General features: G+C 47.7%; 1 protein-coding gene across 3 annotated transcripts; it reads right to left on the reverse strand.

The window, feature by feature from the left end:
- Positions 1 to 616: 616 nt before the first annotated feature.
- On the reverse strand, positions 617 to 12,370 carry UBXN6 (UBX domain protein 6). Of its 3 annotated transcripts, none has more exons than XM_073324554.1 (11): positions 12,182 to 12,370; positions 7,404 to 7,561; positions 6,928 to 6,989; positions 5,769 to 5,900; positions 5,213 to 5,310; positions 4,287 to 4,362; positions 4,115 to 4,199; positions 2,970 to 3,189; positions 2,673 to 2,803; positions 1,699 to 1,844; positions 617 to 1,306 (listed from the first exon to the last, which is right to left on the reverse strand). In XM_073324554.1, the coding sequence occupies exons 1-11, from the start codon at positions 12,262 to 12,264 to the stop codon at positions 1,178 to 1,180; spliced, it is 1,320 nt and encodes a 439-aa protein (XP_073180655.1). In that variant the 5' UTR covers positions 12,265 to 12,370; the 3' UTR covers positions 617 to 1,177. The 3 variants fall into 3 exon arrangements, with proteins under 3 accessions (XP_073180655.1, XP_073180656.1, XP_073180657.1); XM_073324555.1 differs by lacking the exon at positions 12,182 to 12,370 and adding an exon at positions 10,927 to 11,016; XM_073324556.1 differs by lacking the exons at positions 6,928 to 6,989; positions 12,182 to 12,370 and having other exon boundaries at positions 7,404 to 7,560.
- Positions 12,371 to 16,169: the final 3,799 nt, after the last annotated feature.

Consider the following 16,169-nt stretch of genomic DNA (forward strand, 5'->3'; position numbering starts at 1 on the left):
CCTCTTTCTCCATGGCCAAGTTCACTAGCTTGTGTTAAATTCCTCACTTGACCTCTACTTCAGTCTGCACCTGGAAGCAGCAGTAGTCTGATATCAGATTACATAGACATACAGGCTTGGTATCTTCCCTCCCCCTCATTCAGAAATTAAGCCTGGAACCTGTCTCCCTCCACCCCCCAGGGACTATAAGCAAGGCTACATTTTAGTCCACTATTTTTAGGAAAAGTCATGGACTGATCAAGGGCTAACATTCACAGGCCTGTGACCTGTCCATGACTAAAAATATCCACTGTGACCAAGACTTGGGCAGGATGCTGGGGGAGGTGGAGAAACTGGAAGGGGCTCCCTGTCCCTGCAGCTCCTAGGCAGTAGAGGGGCCAGGGCAGGAGCTCTGCTGATCCCACTGGCTGGGAACTACAGCCCCTTGGACCCTCCACCACCTAGGAGCTGCAGGTCATGCTCATGGGAGCCAGAAATCCCTGAACCCCCTCCCACACTGCTGCTGCTGGCCCTGGAACTACCCAGCCCCTGAAACAGCACCAGCAATCTCTGTGACAAACACACAGCCTTAACTCTAAGGCAAGTTAACTCAATAACCTGACTCAAGGAAACTGCATTTCCAAGTAGTCCATTTAATCAATTTAACAAGTTCGTGAACATAATTAGTTTTAAACAAGTCTCATTCAGCAGCAATTTTTGTACAATAGAAGCATAAGGAAAAGTGAACACTAGCCCTGCCCACTATCAAAACTCAATAACGGGATAGTCTTGCAGCTGTCCTTGGTTTGCTACGGTTCAGTAGGGTGGATTTTTATTCTCTGTAGCCAAACTAGAAAAGAGATTAAACAGAGTAACCAAAATAACTTTTTACAATAAGTTATATAAAAGCAGCACATTTAAAGTTTTTCTGGGCAAGACTGTCTTCAGACTATTAAATCTGTTTAAATACAGTCCTCATGTCCCATTATACAGCCACTCCTCTCTGAACTGGAGGTGATTATGCTAATGCACAATGCATTCTGAAACCTGGCCTCCTAATGCTCTAGCTAAAATTGAAGTCTTCCCTCAAGTTTGTGACAAATAGTTAGGCAGCTTCCATTTTCATGCTTGAGGAGTGCAGGGGAGGAGGCAACAGCACATAATAGAGCCAACCACACTGAATCCAATCCTGTTTATTTCATGACAATATCTGGACAGCAGAAAGGAGTTCTGGTTTCAAGGGGCTTCCTTTCTGCTCTTCTCCTGAAGCTTTTACATCTGCCATGACAGCTGCATCCCATGCAAAAATCAGGAGAGCAGAGGGCACCTAGAACAAGCAGAAAATGTACTAGATGTTAACAGTAACTACACTGAAGCTGGTCAATGAGTATTTTACGCATCTTTAACCCCTTGAAAATGGTCTTCCAGGTGTACAAGAGTTGGAATGTTGGTTTTGGAAGACCTTTGACAGGCAGGAAGACAGGACATACAGTGCAAAGTTCCTAGCCCTGTGCCAAAAGCTTTCCCTGAGCTCTGAGGTAAGGGATAGTTCATCTAGCAACCAGGCTGAAGTTTAACTGCACTGAGCCGAGGACAGAGCAGTTCAGTATCACAAGAGATTAGACCACCACTGGGAGCAGACTTATTACAGTCCCATTTCCTTTCACTGAACAGGTTTGTATCTGCTGTAAGTGGCTTCAACTAGATTGCTTTACTCACCAGCCCACACTCATTGAATGCCAAGTTCTCTTCAGTCAGTTTGACACCTCCAGGTGCAAGTAGCTCAAAGGGCATCCAATCATCCCTCAGTGCTTCTCTCACAAACCTGTAGAGCACAGATACTGGCTCCCGGGCATAGAATGTCCCTGTCATGAAAAGGGAAGACAGTGTTAAGGTCACATTTTTCTGCTTATCAAGATATTAAAACTGGTTTATAGGCAGACTCCCATTTGCCTGCTCTCACCAAGACCCTTAGTTGCATATTTGGATGACATTAAGATAGTTCATTAGGGAAGGAATCAAGGCTGATGTGATTTACTCAACAGGTAAACATTTCATAGCAACATGTTGGTCATCCCAAGAGTAGCACAGCAGGGCCACAAAATACCATTGCACCTCTAACCTAAAAATAAAATCCACTGGAAAGCTTAGTTAGTCTAGTACCTTCATTGCAAGATGCTAAAGCGTCTCCTATTACAAAATGCAACTGGTGTTCCTCAGGCTACAGAACCACTTTCAGCCTGTTACCCACCATGTGGGCAACACACCCATTACTGTTTTAATGAACCGCTCACTGGAATCTGAGCCAGTAGATTGCTCATTTACCCTCAGCAGTATGGAAACTCTTGTACAGCTTTAGCACAGATCAAGGCATGATGCTGCCCAAGGATGTCCTAGATCTTTATACTCACCATTGGTTTAGATGGCAAGAGTGACGGATGCTTTAGAGAGAAATTTCTACAGAAGCTGCAAAAATATAGTTACCCCATTGTCTCAGTCCCACGCAGTAGCTAGAAGCATCCCAGCTGGTTGAGTTATTCTATCCCCATGTTGCCAAGCAGATTCTGGCCAGGTTCTTTCCCCCTGGTCCTGCCAGGTTTTTGATTCTTGCTCTCAAACTACAAAGCGGAATTTCCAGACGTTCTCTGGGGCATGTATACAAGAGTAAGTTGCAAGATGCGGCCATCCTTTACCTTGCAGAATGTATCCATCTGGGAAACGGACTCGTAGCAGCGTGTAGTTATATTTCCGCATTTCCCTTTGTTCTTCTCTCTCCCGCATAGCCTTTGTCCTCAGCATAGAGGCCTTCTCCACTGCTTCCGTCCTTTATAGACGAGACGGTTTTAACATGAAATAAAGCAAAGGTGGGGGGGGGGTGAGATTTTCCAAACCAGAGCAACACACCACACCGGTATGGTCAGCCCATCCTCCTCCCCAATTATGCAGCTCCCTCCTTTTACATGCAGCGCTTCATGCTGCAGGACACTCACCGGAGCCGCTGTTCACGCTTTAGCTCCTCTGCCGTGAGGTTGTAGAAGTCCTGGGGCAGCTCAAACTGGGCAGCTTGAGGGGAGGGTTTGAATACACAGAGCTGGCGATCCAGCTGGGCCTTCACTGGCTCACAGCTCAACAGCTGCTCCTTATAGTCCTTGAGATCCTCCAGCTTAGTCAACACTTCCTCCTTCAGCATATAATACTCTTCTGTGGTCTCTACAAACACATGCACTGTGCTTAAGTGCCTTGTTTTCCCTTCAATCCTAATTGCTCTCCCCACAACCACGCATGGGGAGTGTATCCACTGCTACCTGCAACCTCATGGAAAGCAGTCCTGAGAGCAAATCACCCTGAGGCAACAGGCAAGCTGCAGGTTGGGGTGGGGGGTGTAAAATGGTGATGTTACAACGTACAGCAGACTTTAGAGCACTGCTCTCAACCTTTCCAGACTACTGTCCCCCTTTCAGGAGAGATTTGTCTCATGTACCCCCACGTTGCACCTCACTTAAAAACTAGGTTTCAGAGGAGCAGCCGTGTTAGTCTGTATTCGCAAAAAGAAAAGGAGGACTTGTGGCCCCTTAGAGACTAATACATTTATTTGAGCATAAGCTTTCGTTGAAGTTGAAGTGAGCTGTAGCTCAGGAAAGCTTATGCTCAAATAAATGTGTTAGTCTCTAAGGGGCCACAAGTGCTCCTGTTCTTTTTACTTAAAAACAACTTGCTTACAAAATCAGACATAAAAATACACAAGTGTCACAGCTCACTATGTCTGAGAAATGGCTGACTTTCTCATTTTTACCATATAGTTATAAAATAAATCAACTGGAATATAAATATTGTACTTACATTTCAGTGTATAGTACACAGAGCAGTGTAAAGTCATTGTCTGCATGAAATTTTCATTTGTACTGACTTCACTAGTGCTTTTTACATAGCCTGTTGTAAAACTAGGCAAATATGTAGATGAGTCGATGTGCCCCCAGGAAACCTCTGCGTACCCCCCCCAAGTATGTGTACCCTGGTTGAGAACCACAGCTTTAGAGGGCTCCAACAGTAATCAAAGCTGCCTCCCAGTGACACACTGTTACTCCTCACAAGTAGCTGACCCCAGTCTCAAGTCTGATACAGTTTGATTTCTTGCCTTGTCCTGGAACAGGCAGCATTTCCTTCTCAAACCCAATGGCCTGGAGAAACTCGTGTGTCCCTTCTAGACAGTTTATCCTTTCCTAGAAGGTAAGGAGAGGGTTAGATTTAATCTACTACAGAGTGGGAATTATTCCTCCATGTGGCAACTGCAAGAGTCTGAATCTCACCTGAAACACTTTATTCTGTAGTTTGATCTTCCGGTACTTCTCCTCCTCTGGATGGAGGTGGATGTTATCCAGATATCTGCAGAAGACAGGACCATCACACACTTCATTCACAACAGGCATGGATGCTCAGATCACTCGTGAATCTTGGGTCCCATTTAGTGCCAAGATCAAAGTTTAAAAAACACATTACTTGGGTCCAAAGAGCTCTCCAAGTGTCTCCTCTCCACTAGCACTTCCACCCTTCCCAGGCTGCTTTATCCCAAGAGAAAGCTATTTCTGAACACTCATGCAGGATACCCCACTACTTTACTACTGGGTCATGTGCATTGCACCAACTGCCTCGACCATCTTTCTCCAGATAGGAGTCTTTAGGAATCCCCACTGGACACAACTATGAAACACAAGAGCCCTGTGACTATGATGGGATGGCAGGAGACTATGGGGTTTATTTGCATTCCAGCATCCAGACTGCTCTTCATGCACACGGCTATGCTGCTGCCAGTTTGAAACAAGCTACAATTGGTGTGTCCCCCTCTACAGTCTGCTTTACAGCCAAAGCCTCATGCTTCGGAGGCTAACCTGGCATCAGAGGGCACTCACATTTCACTCAGAGGGACGATCCACCTGGGGGTACCTAGTTCTAGGAGTACAGGGACCACCTTTAAGATCTAGTTAATCTCTCACTCACAAGTTTTATTTCCTGGACTGCACATTGTACAGTCTAACAGACTTCACCATTAGGAAATATTTCCAAATCTTCACTGTCAGTGTTCCTTTCAGCACCACCCAGAGCACAAGAAAATCCCCTCCCCATTAACCTTCTGGGAAAGGGGCAATTGCTTTCACCCACGCCTTCTCGTCTGGAGAGGTGACAAATTTCATGCATCTGTGAGCTGGGCGCTGCACAAGACATTCAGACCACTTACTTGGCAATGGTCTCAACACCAATTTTCACTTTCTCTCGGTCCCTGTTGAAGGTGTGAATCTCCATGATCGAGGCAGCCACTGGGTCTCTAGAGAAATGCTGAGGGAGAAGGACAGAAGCGTCAGCAGACTGTCAACGCCAATTGCAGAACCAGAGGGGCAGACTGAACAAAGTTCTGGAGACTAGTGCTCCTGCCACACTCAGAGGAAGAAGTCAGGGCAGGCATTTGTCAACAACTATCCACATCTGGATTTACAGTCCTTGAAGAGACATAAGCTTTTTTTTTTTTTTTTTTTTTTTGGGGGGGGGGGGGAGACGGGGACGACAGGACAGTGAAGAGAGCAGAGGGCTGTCATTTTGTGCATTGGTGGTAGAGGAGAGAGCATGTTGTTCTGCATAAAGTATCAAGCCCAGGGATGCCTGAGAGTCTTGCTGAGCCCATCCCCCCCAGGGGCATTTCCCATGGGTTACACTGCACTTGGGGACCATGCCGAGGATTTAGTAAGATGAAAGGCAGGAAATGATGAAAAGTCTGGTCGGCAGAGGACCTCACTTACTAAGAGGATGGCCTCTTTTATGTGTGCTTCCTTCTGGTCTTTCCTTACGGTGGCCCCAGTTAGCGGGCAAATGAAATAGACCCCTGACACTGACAGTCCAGCTGTTTCTTCCTCAACCGCAGACACAGGACCCTGAAGAAAGAGCTGAAATCAAACGTGGGCTCAAAGGGGGAGAACGTTTGATGCCCATCTCCCTCATGCACAGCTTTCTTGCTAGTACAACTCAGGGAACACAGGAGACTGGCATCTCCCCTCTGAATCTCTCAGCATGCCTCATGGGCTGTCTGGATTAGTCAGCCACATAGCAGCACTGAGCAATGCTACCCAAAGCTTGAATGAGATCCCTTCTAATATAATGGAAGGTACCTTCCAAGAAGCTACCTGAAGGCATTCTGAAGAGATACCAGTAACAACCCCTCCACGTAAGAGCAGAGGAATGGAACGCTAACAGTCAAATCACCCAAAGTCTGCAAAGCACTTGTAACTAAAAGGGTAAATGCTTGGCAGCCATGGAGTTCAGGAGCTGTCAGCACTTGTTATACACCAGTCTCTAGTTATGTTAAAAAGACTCAGCTATAGGAGATATGACTTATTTTCATCATGTGGCTTTGAGCGTAATACCACAACAGAGGGCCAGATTCCAATATCCTTGCTCACACCAGGCAGCACCTTAATCCAGGCGTAGTCCTGCTGATTTCATCAGACTGAGCTGCTACCCATTATGGGTATGCAAATTTGGCTCAGGGCCAATCAATAGAACTAACTCTCCTATACACAGGAACTCGCAGGCTCAGCCCAGGGAAGTTTCGGACAAGGAGTTTTTAAATAAGAAAGGGGTAAAAAGTGGGTGGTCTCTTGCATCAAGTGCAAAATCACTACTCTGACTCCATAGCAACTGTTCTTAAATCCTAGCTTGTCTTGCTCACTCCCCACCAAATCAGCAGCTTTCAGAAGAGATGCCGTAGTACAAACTAAAGGATTATTAAGCTCTCTGAACCATAAGCAGCTATTTGCTCATTTTGAAAGTCAGACTCAAATCCACAGTCCCACAGCACAGGGGCTGGTATCCCCTTCCCTAGGAGATGCTCGAGCTTCGTAACTCAGGGATTCTCAGTTGCCCAGAGATCATAGGCCCTTGAATAGCAGCATCTCCTCATACCTTGTGACCCGTGGAGAGTTGTCTCTCACTTGCTGCTGCTTCAGCCATAAGCTCCTTTTTCACTACGAGACACAAATCCAGGGTACGGCATCAGACGTGGCACAACCCGGTGAACTCTACAAACCTGGGGCAGGGAAGCAGCCGTTTGGATTTACAATCCTGCATCAGGCAGTTGGTTCATGTTTGGTACCTTGCCTCTGGGCAGTGGGTCAGAACACGTTTCAGAAGAATGCAACCCCCACTTCCGAGAGTGCACCTAGCTGGTTGTGCAAAACTGGCCGTGGGGGTGTGAAACTACAGGAGACAGGCTCCTCAACCCCCCATTCTGAGAGACAGAAATGCCGCTGAGATGAGTGTAGGCTTTGCAGGGCCAATAAATAGACTGGTGAAAATACTCCCTGTAAATGAGCACTTTGTGGACTCACAAATATGCCTGTCATGCCCCTGGACAAGAAATGGGTGTTGGCCGTTCTTACCCTGACTCTTGATGGCATCTTGGGATGAAGGGAGCCACGGCTTGGGCTTCTGCTCCAGCCGGGCCAAGGCTGCAGCTGCTGCCCTCTGGGCCTCATCTGTGGGCCCTTGACGAGACTTTGGGGTCGCTGCTTTTGGCTTTTCTTTGGGGGCCCTTTCCCTGGTGGATAAAAGAAAGGCACAAATAAATGAACAGCCCTTGCAGGAGAGCCAGAACCCTAGAAGAAGTCAGCCGAAAGCAGATAACTATAATCTCACTCTGATCACTGGTTTATGTTCACCACAGTTAAAGGAGCTAGTTAGGATTTGTATATGTCCCCTTACTGTAGGCACTCAAACTACAGATTATTAAAATTGGAAGGTTTATAAAATCCAGTTTATTTTTTCCAGCTGATGTTTACTTCATGAAACTGCCTCTATTTGATCAACAAAAGCCAGACTGATCAGTTTCATATTCTGGCTATCATGCTGTAGCACTGGCATACTGTATTTGGGTTGCAGACACAAGAGGAGACAGTTTAAGTTCAAGCAACTCTTCCTTAAGGTTAATAAATTACATTTAAATGCAACTTAAAGATCTGGGATCTGAATTTCAGAGTCATAAGCACCTACAACACCAACTGAAGGGGAGCTGCAGGTGCTCAGTACCTCTGAAAATCTGGCTACGAAATGGTAGGTTAACTCTGATGGTGTCCATTAAGTACACCGTGAGCTAGTCTACACTGGGAACTCACATCAGCACAGCTTCATCTCTCAGGGATGTGAAAAACCCACACTTCCAAGAGATGCAGCTATGCTGACCTAACCCATGGTGTACTCCATGTTAAGTTGAGGGAAGAATTCTTCCATCAACCTAGCTACTGCCACCTGGGGAGGTGGATTAACTACAGCAAAGGGAAAACCCCTTCCATTGGTGTAATTAGTGTCCACACTGAAGCACTACAGTGGTGCAATGCCGGGTCCCACTGTAGTGTTCAAGAGAGAGTTCTTGGAGTCATTGTGGATAATTCTCTGAAAACATCCACTCAATGTGCAGCAGCAGTCAAAAAGCAAAAGAATGTTGGGCATCATTAAGAAAGGGAGAGATAAGAAGACAGAAAATATCATATAAGTATATATAAATATAAATCCATGGTACAGCCACATCTTAAATACTGCGTGCAGATGAGGTCACCCCATCTCAAAAAGATGAATTGGAAAAGGTTCAGAAAATGGCAACAAAAATGATTAGGGGTATGGAATGGCTGCCATATGAGGAGAGATTATTAAGACTGGGCCTTTTCAGCTTGGAAAAGAGACAACTAAGGAGGGATATGATGGAGGTCTATAAAATCATGACTGGTGTGGAGAAAGTAAATAAGGAAGTGTTATTTATTCCTTCTCATAATACAAGAACTAGGGGTCACCCTAATAGGCAGCAGATTTAAAACAAACAAAAGGAAGTATTTTTTCAAACGATGCAGTCAACCTGTGGAACTCCTTGCCAGAGGATGTTGTGAAGGCCAAGGCTATAACAGGGTTCAAAAAAGAACTAGATAAATTCATGGAGGATATGTCCATCAATGGCTATTAGCCAGGATAGACAGGGATGGTGTCCCTAGCCTCTGTTTGCCAGAAGCTAGGAATGGGCGATGGGATAGATCACTTGATGATTACCTGTTCTGTTCATTCCCTCTGGGGCACCTGGCATTGGTCCTGTCGGAAGACAGGCTACTGGGACTGTTGGTCTGACCCAGTATGGCTGTTCTTATATAGACAAGCCCTAAGCCTTTGGTTACAGGTGATCTGCAGAGAGGCGAAAGAAGGGAAGGAGTACTATGCTTTTGTTACATAGAAAAGAAGCTCTTCAAGATGATGGAGGTGGGGTTTAAACAGACTTTTACATTAGAATTTCATGTCTTGTTTACCCTGAAGGCTATGGACACCCAGAAGGATGCCATTTGGATGCTATGAAAGGAACCCAATTGCTAGAGAATGAGATTTTTTCCCCAGACTTAAATAATTAGCCCCTATTTCACTCAGACACTTGAGAGAAGAGCTCTGTGTCAAGGATTCAAATCCTAGTTGCTTTAATAAGTATTCATGAACATGTCAGTCATCTAAGACATCCTTCCTCAACACCAAAGACGACAAGCAGGATTTAAAAAAAAAAAAAAAATCAGGCCGTTATAAGGCACCTTCCCCTTGAAAGAAGATGGACCCATTTTTTCCGAGATACTCCTCCCGCCCCCATAAAAACACGGGGAGAGGGTTGCTGTGTATCAAATGCTTGTACACAATATGCACTGCAGGAAAGCCTGAAGACTGCACCCACTACAAAGCATGGATACCATTAGAAATGGAGAATGTCTATTGCTAGCAGGAAACAGAATTTAACACTTTCTGCTGCTCTGCTCAACTTCCACCCTCACCCGTGTATAATCCCACACAGCACTACTCTGGGCAGCTCCAAGAACAGGCTTGAACTGGAAGCAACTGCAGATGCTCAACAGTGACATAACAGCTTTATAAGGTCACAAAGGAACCTGATGCCCTTGCTAGGTAGCATTGCAACTCAGCTGCTATAGGGCAGTTGGTCAAGCCTACGTGGCCCAAGTTTTGAGCAGTAAATAATACTGGACTTCTTCTCCCTGAAGGCCACAGGAAATTGGATTTAATCTATGATCCTACAACTACAAATCCCTTGCAACTTTTAAGAACTATTGTTATTGAAAGGTTCAGTTTTTAAGCTAACTTATTAGTAAGGTTCCTTCAGGATTTAGGATAGAACTGGGGACTCTAGCCCTCTCTGTGTGTGCATTTAAGCAGGGCTGAGATCAAGCATGTGAAAGTCACATGGAAACTAAACAAATGACACAGAAGAGCAAGAACAATACATAGTGCAGCACTGACTAGGTCAGGTCACTGAGAAGATAGATTCCAGTCTAGTGCCACTTTCACCATCACTGATCTGTGTATTGGCCTAATGTATTAAACCTGCTTCAAAACATTTACTGATCCTGAAGATATGTGAACTAGTCCATCAATACTGTTTGCAGCCCAGATAGATCTTGGGACAGCAAGCCTACACAGTGCTTCATTCTGATTGTATCCTGGCTTTCTGCAAGCAAGGGGCTTGTATTCCAAGGCAATTGTACCAGCCACTGTCTCCTGAGCCAGTGGAGTTTGGGATTCTCAGCATTCATATGACATAAAGCAATCATTTTAGTCTTTCAGAGTGGTAGCCTTGTTAGTCTGTATCAGCAGAAAGAACGAGTACTTGTGGCACCTTAGACTAACAAATTTATTTGAGCGTATCCAAGGTGCCACAAGTACTTCCTTGTTCATTTTAGTCTTTGTTTGTTCTCAAGATACTAGACCTTACAAAACTGTCAATGGTCTATTCACCACACACTGGTCTGGGAGCAGATACTTCCCTCATCTCACCAGGGTGATTTTAGTTCCCAGTGTGGTTATGCCACATGCACCCAGCTGGCATATTTCATAAACAGCTGAGGTACAATGATATTTAGGAAAGTGACTAACCATAACATGGTGAGGTTCTGTACTTGTCTCAACTGCCTCTAGATCAATCCTGCACCTTTACAAGTCAAGTGATTTTTCCATCATCATCATTGCCGCAAACTTAACTTGGGATCTGAAAATCAGCACCAAGAATACCAATTCTGTGGTCAGGACTTGAACGAATGTGTTCCCCGGAGCCGCACTGGGTCCCGTCAGTTCTTTCTTTACTGTACCAGCTCCTGCCGGGCTAACAGGAGTAAGAGCCTGGTTGTGTCAGAAGAGTCAGCAGCTCTGACTCAGACACATGTGAACCAGGTAAACAAAAGCACTTCTTCTGGACTACAGTAAAAGTTTTTCCACTTGCTGGAATTGTCTGATAGGTTCTAAAGCCAAAAGTCCCACAAGGAAGATAAAAGTTACTCCTCTGGTGATGTGTCCTGCATCCCACTGCGAGAGTCCCCACCCCACCCACCCAGCTCAGAGGCTCTAATACTATTCCCAGAGCTTGGCACCTTTTGGAGGAGTAGAGCAAAGTGGAACCATGGTAGCTCTTGCTGCATCAGAAACAGGGAACTCCATAGCTTCTCACACAGAAATTGGTTACTGACAGTGGGTTTGATCTCCAGGAGCTGCGTAGCATCACGGACCCCAGAAGGAGACAGAGTCCGGGACTGGCTACCTCATGCCACTAATAGCATGTGGCTTTCAATGAATCACCCTGACCAACTTGCACCCCACTAACGGCACCCCCAGTCCATCTTCCGTCTCCCCCCCCGGCTGCCCCCAGTCCGTCTCCCCCCCCCAATTCCTCCCTTCCCCCCCCGGCTGCCCCCAGTCCGTCTCCCCCCCCAATTCCTCCCTTCCCCCCCCCGGCTGCCCCCAGTCCGTCTCCCCCCCCAATTCCTCCCTTCCCCCCCCCGGCTGCCCCCAGTCCGTCTCCCCCCCCCAATTCCTCCCTTCCCCCCCCCGGCTGCCCCCAGTCCGTCTCCCCCCCCCAATTCCTCCCTTCCCCCCCCCGGCTGCCCCCAGTCCGTCTCCCCCCCCAATTCCTCCCTCCCCCCCCCCAGCTGCCCCCAGTCCGTCTCCCCCCCCAATTCCTCCCTTCCCCCCCCCGGCTGCCCCCAGTCCGTCTCCCCCCCCCAATTCCTCCCTTCCCCCCCCCGGCTGCCCCCAGTCCGTCTCCCCCCCCAATTCCTCCCTCCCCCCCCCCGGCTGCCCCCAGTCCGTCTCCCCCACATTCTCCCCGGCCACCTCCCTCCCTCCAGCCCCCCGGTACCTGGGCGGCTCCGCCAGCTTCTGGCCCGGCCCCGCTGTTTTGAATTTCATATCTGTTTTGATGTCTTGGAAGAATTTCCGCATGGCGGCGCCGGGGGGGCGGGGGACAGGGAGACACCGGCGGCTCCCAGGCACCAAAACACCTGCGGAGCCACCTTCCCCTCAGCCGCCGGAAACAGGAAGTCCCGCCTCTCGCTGCGGGCACGTGACTTACCGAGCAGCCATCGGCACTTCGAACGGGCGGGAAGCTGAGGGGGCGGGGCCAGCACCCGTCTGTCACCTCGCGCCGCCAGTGTGACGCGAGCCGGCAAGGGCGCTCTAGGCCTTCCTTCGCTTCTCTATGGTGCGAGGGGTCCGCCGAGGGCGGGCGGCAGGGCGGGCCCGGCCTCTCCGTATCCCCACCCCGCCCTCCATCCCTTCCCCCCCACACCCCGCCCCTCCCCCATCCTGCCCCTCCCCCCACACCTCATCCCTTCCCCCGCCCCCATACACCCCCCCCGTCTCTTACCCTGCCCCGCCTGCCAGCCCTCCCCCCCCACCCCGCCTCTCCTCCCCCACCCCGCCCCTCCCCATCCCTCCCACACGCCGCCTCTCCCCCCACACCGTCCCCCACCCCTTCCCCCATCCCCCGCCCACACACCACCTCATCCCTTCCCCCGCCCCCATACACCCCTCCCCTTTCCTTACTCCACCCCCACCCCCGTCTCTTACCCTGCCCCTCCTCCCACACCGTCCCCCATCCCTTCTCCCATACCCCGCCCCTCCCCCCACACTGTTCCCCATCCCTTCCCCCACACACCGCCCCTCCCCCCACACCATCCCCCATCCTTTCCCCCATCCTACTCCCCGTCCATGCCCCCACCCCCACACACTGCCCCACCTCAGTTCCACACACCACCCCATCCCTTCCCCTGCCCCCACACACTGCCCCCGTCCTTTCCCCACACACTGCCCTCACCTCAGTTCCACACACCCTCCCCGTCCCTTCCCCCACCAAACTCCCTGCCCTTTCCCACACCCCCACACACCACACCCATCCCTTCCCCCGCCCAACTCCCCATCCCTTCCCGCCCCCTTTGCTTTTAGGTGCTATTCTATTCTACTCTACATAGGTTCTTAATTCCCCCTCATCATGTCAGTATTTGAATGCCTTCCAGTCATGCATTAAGCAACATGATTAACATCTGTCATATGAGGTTCTTTCTTTCACTCATCCTCTCCCCAGGGGGAGAATTGCTATGTAAATGTTTTTTAAATAAAGGGTGTGGATGTTTTCATTGTGTAAATCTATGCTCCTCGCTGGCACATCCAGCTAGTTTTGACAAGTTGTCACTAAGGCCCTGTCTACACTTACAAACTTACAGCGAGTGGCACAGCCATATCCATACAGCCATGGAGATGGGAGAGAGCTCTCCCATCAACATCATAAAACCAGCTCAATGAGCAGCGGTAGTTCTGGCAGGGGAAGAGCGTCTCCCACCGACAGCGCTGTGCATACGAGCGCTTATGCCAGCAAAATGTATGTCACTCAGGACAGGGTTTTTTTTCCACAGCCCTGAGCGACAAAAGTTTTGCTGACATAAATGTAGTTTAGACATGGCCTACATCACACACACACATGCTTATTTTTGTTGACACATCATGTCAACTTTCAACAGCTTTCATATGGTTGCTGAATTCGGCTTGCTGTTTCTAAGAGCTTCACATAGAAATGACACCAGTTTAACTAAAATGAGTTTTAATATCAATTTACTTAAATTAGTGCAAACTCCTGCGTGGATTCTCTTGAAGCCACTTAATCCTGACCTGTATCAATTTAGCTTAAATTGACTTGGAATCAACTTTACCTAAAGCAGTAGGTTTAAAAATTTTGCACTGGTTTAACTAAATAGGTTTCAAAATACAACATTGTGTGTATCATAGAATCATAGAATATCAGGGTTGGAAGGGACCTCAGGAGGTCATTTAGTCCAACCCCCTGCTCAAAGACCAGGCCCAATTCCTTTCAGTGCTCTCTGTTCCTTTCTTGGCATTACGCAAGGAAGGACAGATTTACAAAGATATGTTCTATTGCACTTTGGAATTAAAGGGATACTGTCAAGTATAAAATATATGGGACTAGATTCTACTCTTGGTTACATTAGGATAAACTTAACTGCCTTCAGTGGAGTTACTCTGGGTTTACATCTGGGTTTATATAACTGTGAAGAATCTGGCCCCATATATACAAGAAGGACATTCCCTTACCAGCATTTTAACCCCCTTACCTGGGGTTATTAAAACTCAGTTACACTTTTGCAAGTTCCTTTTGAAAGCCCTCTTGTCACTAAGGCCAGACCTACATTACAGACCTATATCAGTATAATTACATCACTCAGGGATATGAAAAAGCCTAATCCCCTATGCAGACAGTGCTATGTTGGCAGGAGAGCTTCTTCTGCAGACATGGCTACCACCTCTCCGTGAGGTGGAATAACTATGCCGATGGGAGAAGCTCGCCTGTTGGCGGAGGACCATCTTCACTAAAGCACTACAGTGGCATGGCTGCACTGGGGGTGCAGCTGTAGCGCTGTCTATGAAGACAAGCCCCAAGAGCCAGAATCTGCCCCAAGCAATATTAAAACTCTAGTTTACAAATGCTTTTTGCACTTTACTCTGCCTGGGCTTGGACAATACATTGCTCTATTTCACTTTCTGGTTCTCACGTACTTGCCCAATGTTGCTGCATTTGGGTTGCAGACATCACAGACGAGTGTTCAAATCCAAACCTCTCCAAAACGATTTTACCTGATTTTTTTGGCAGTCTGATTATACTGTATTTCTATAATTAAGTTTTGTCCCTGCTTGTTGACAATGTTGTCACACTTGTAGAGCCTATGTTTCGTTCCTCTAGCTGTCTCTTTAAGTATTAGCGATTGTTATTCATATTATAGTATTTATTGAGCGTTGTCAGGGTAATGAAATATGGCCAGATGCACAGAGACAGGTCAAGAGGAGTCAAATTCAGCACTTTCATAATTCAGACCCTGAAGAGAGGCTTTCCTTCATCGGGCTCTGTGGGCTGAATCTTGAGCCTACTGAAGTTGTTGGTGGCTTTCAATTGACTTCAGTGGGTGTAGGGTTAGGGTCTGAACACACAAGCCCCTTTTTCCAAGTGCTCATTCAAGAATCCCATTAACTTGAAAGGGTGTTTTGGAGTCAGACCTAACCTGTTTAGTTATCAGTAGCAGGCTCTTTTGCTTGCTAGAGCCAGCCACTAGAGGGAGACAGGGTTACCTGCACTCAGCCCGTGTGTTACACGCAGCACCATAACAAGACGGGGGAACACATGGTCCTTGCCCCTAGTCTAGAGGCTTATCACTTAAACAGGACAAAGAAAACAATTCAGTTCCATAACACCTGTGGTGACGGGGATTGGAAGGTCCCTTCTCCCACTGCTGCAGGTTTCTGGATATATATAGGCATATTTAATTATAAATTAATAATTTTCAGGCCAGAAGGGATGTCCTAATTATTATTGTGTTTAATTTTGAGGGTCTTTGTGCAATTAATGTCAAACACTTTCAACAAAGAAGGTGAAGGATGCAATACTAACTCTGCTCCATTGTCACCTGTACCACCCCCGTGTCCTATAATAAGAGCTACGTGTTATCCCCCGGCAACCAGCCTGGGAAATGCCCCAGCATACAGTGATCAGTCTGTATGGGTTCTTACACCGCACCCATCACAGTGCAAATCAGCCTCCCAAAAGAATCAGTGTTTCAGGGCAGACCAGAAAGCCTGGGGAAGACAAGGAAGTGGAGGGAACAAAATGGAGCAAAGCAGTAAGAAGGGGCATTAAAGGGATACAGCATGAAGAATACATATACTAGGTCATCTCTCTTCTAATCTCTCTCATCTCCCTAGGTAGCACAGCCCTGCACTGTAAAACCCTCCATACTATCCCTTTTCCCTACAGCCCAGCGGTTTTCAAACTTTTGTTCTGGTGA

Source organism: Lepidochelys kempii, chromosome 25, assembly GCF_965140285.1.
Source record: "Lepidochelys kempii isolate rLepKem1 chromosome 25, rLepKem1.hap1, whole genome shotgun sequence".
In the NCBI taxonomy this organism is placed as follows: Eukaryota; Metazoa; Chordata; order Testudines; family Cheloniidae; genus Lepidochelys; species Lepidochelys kempii.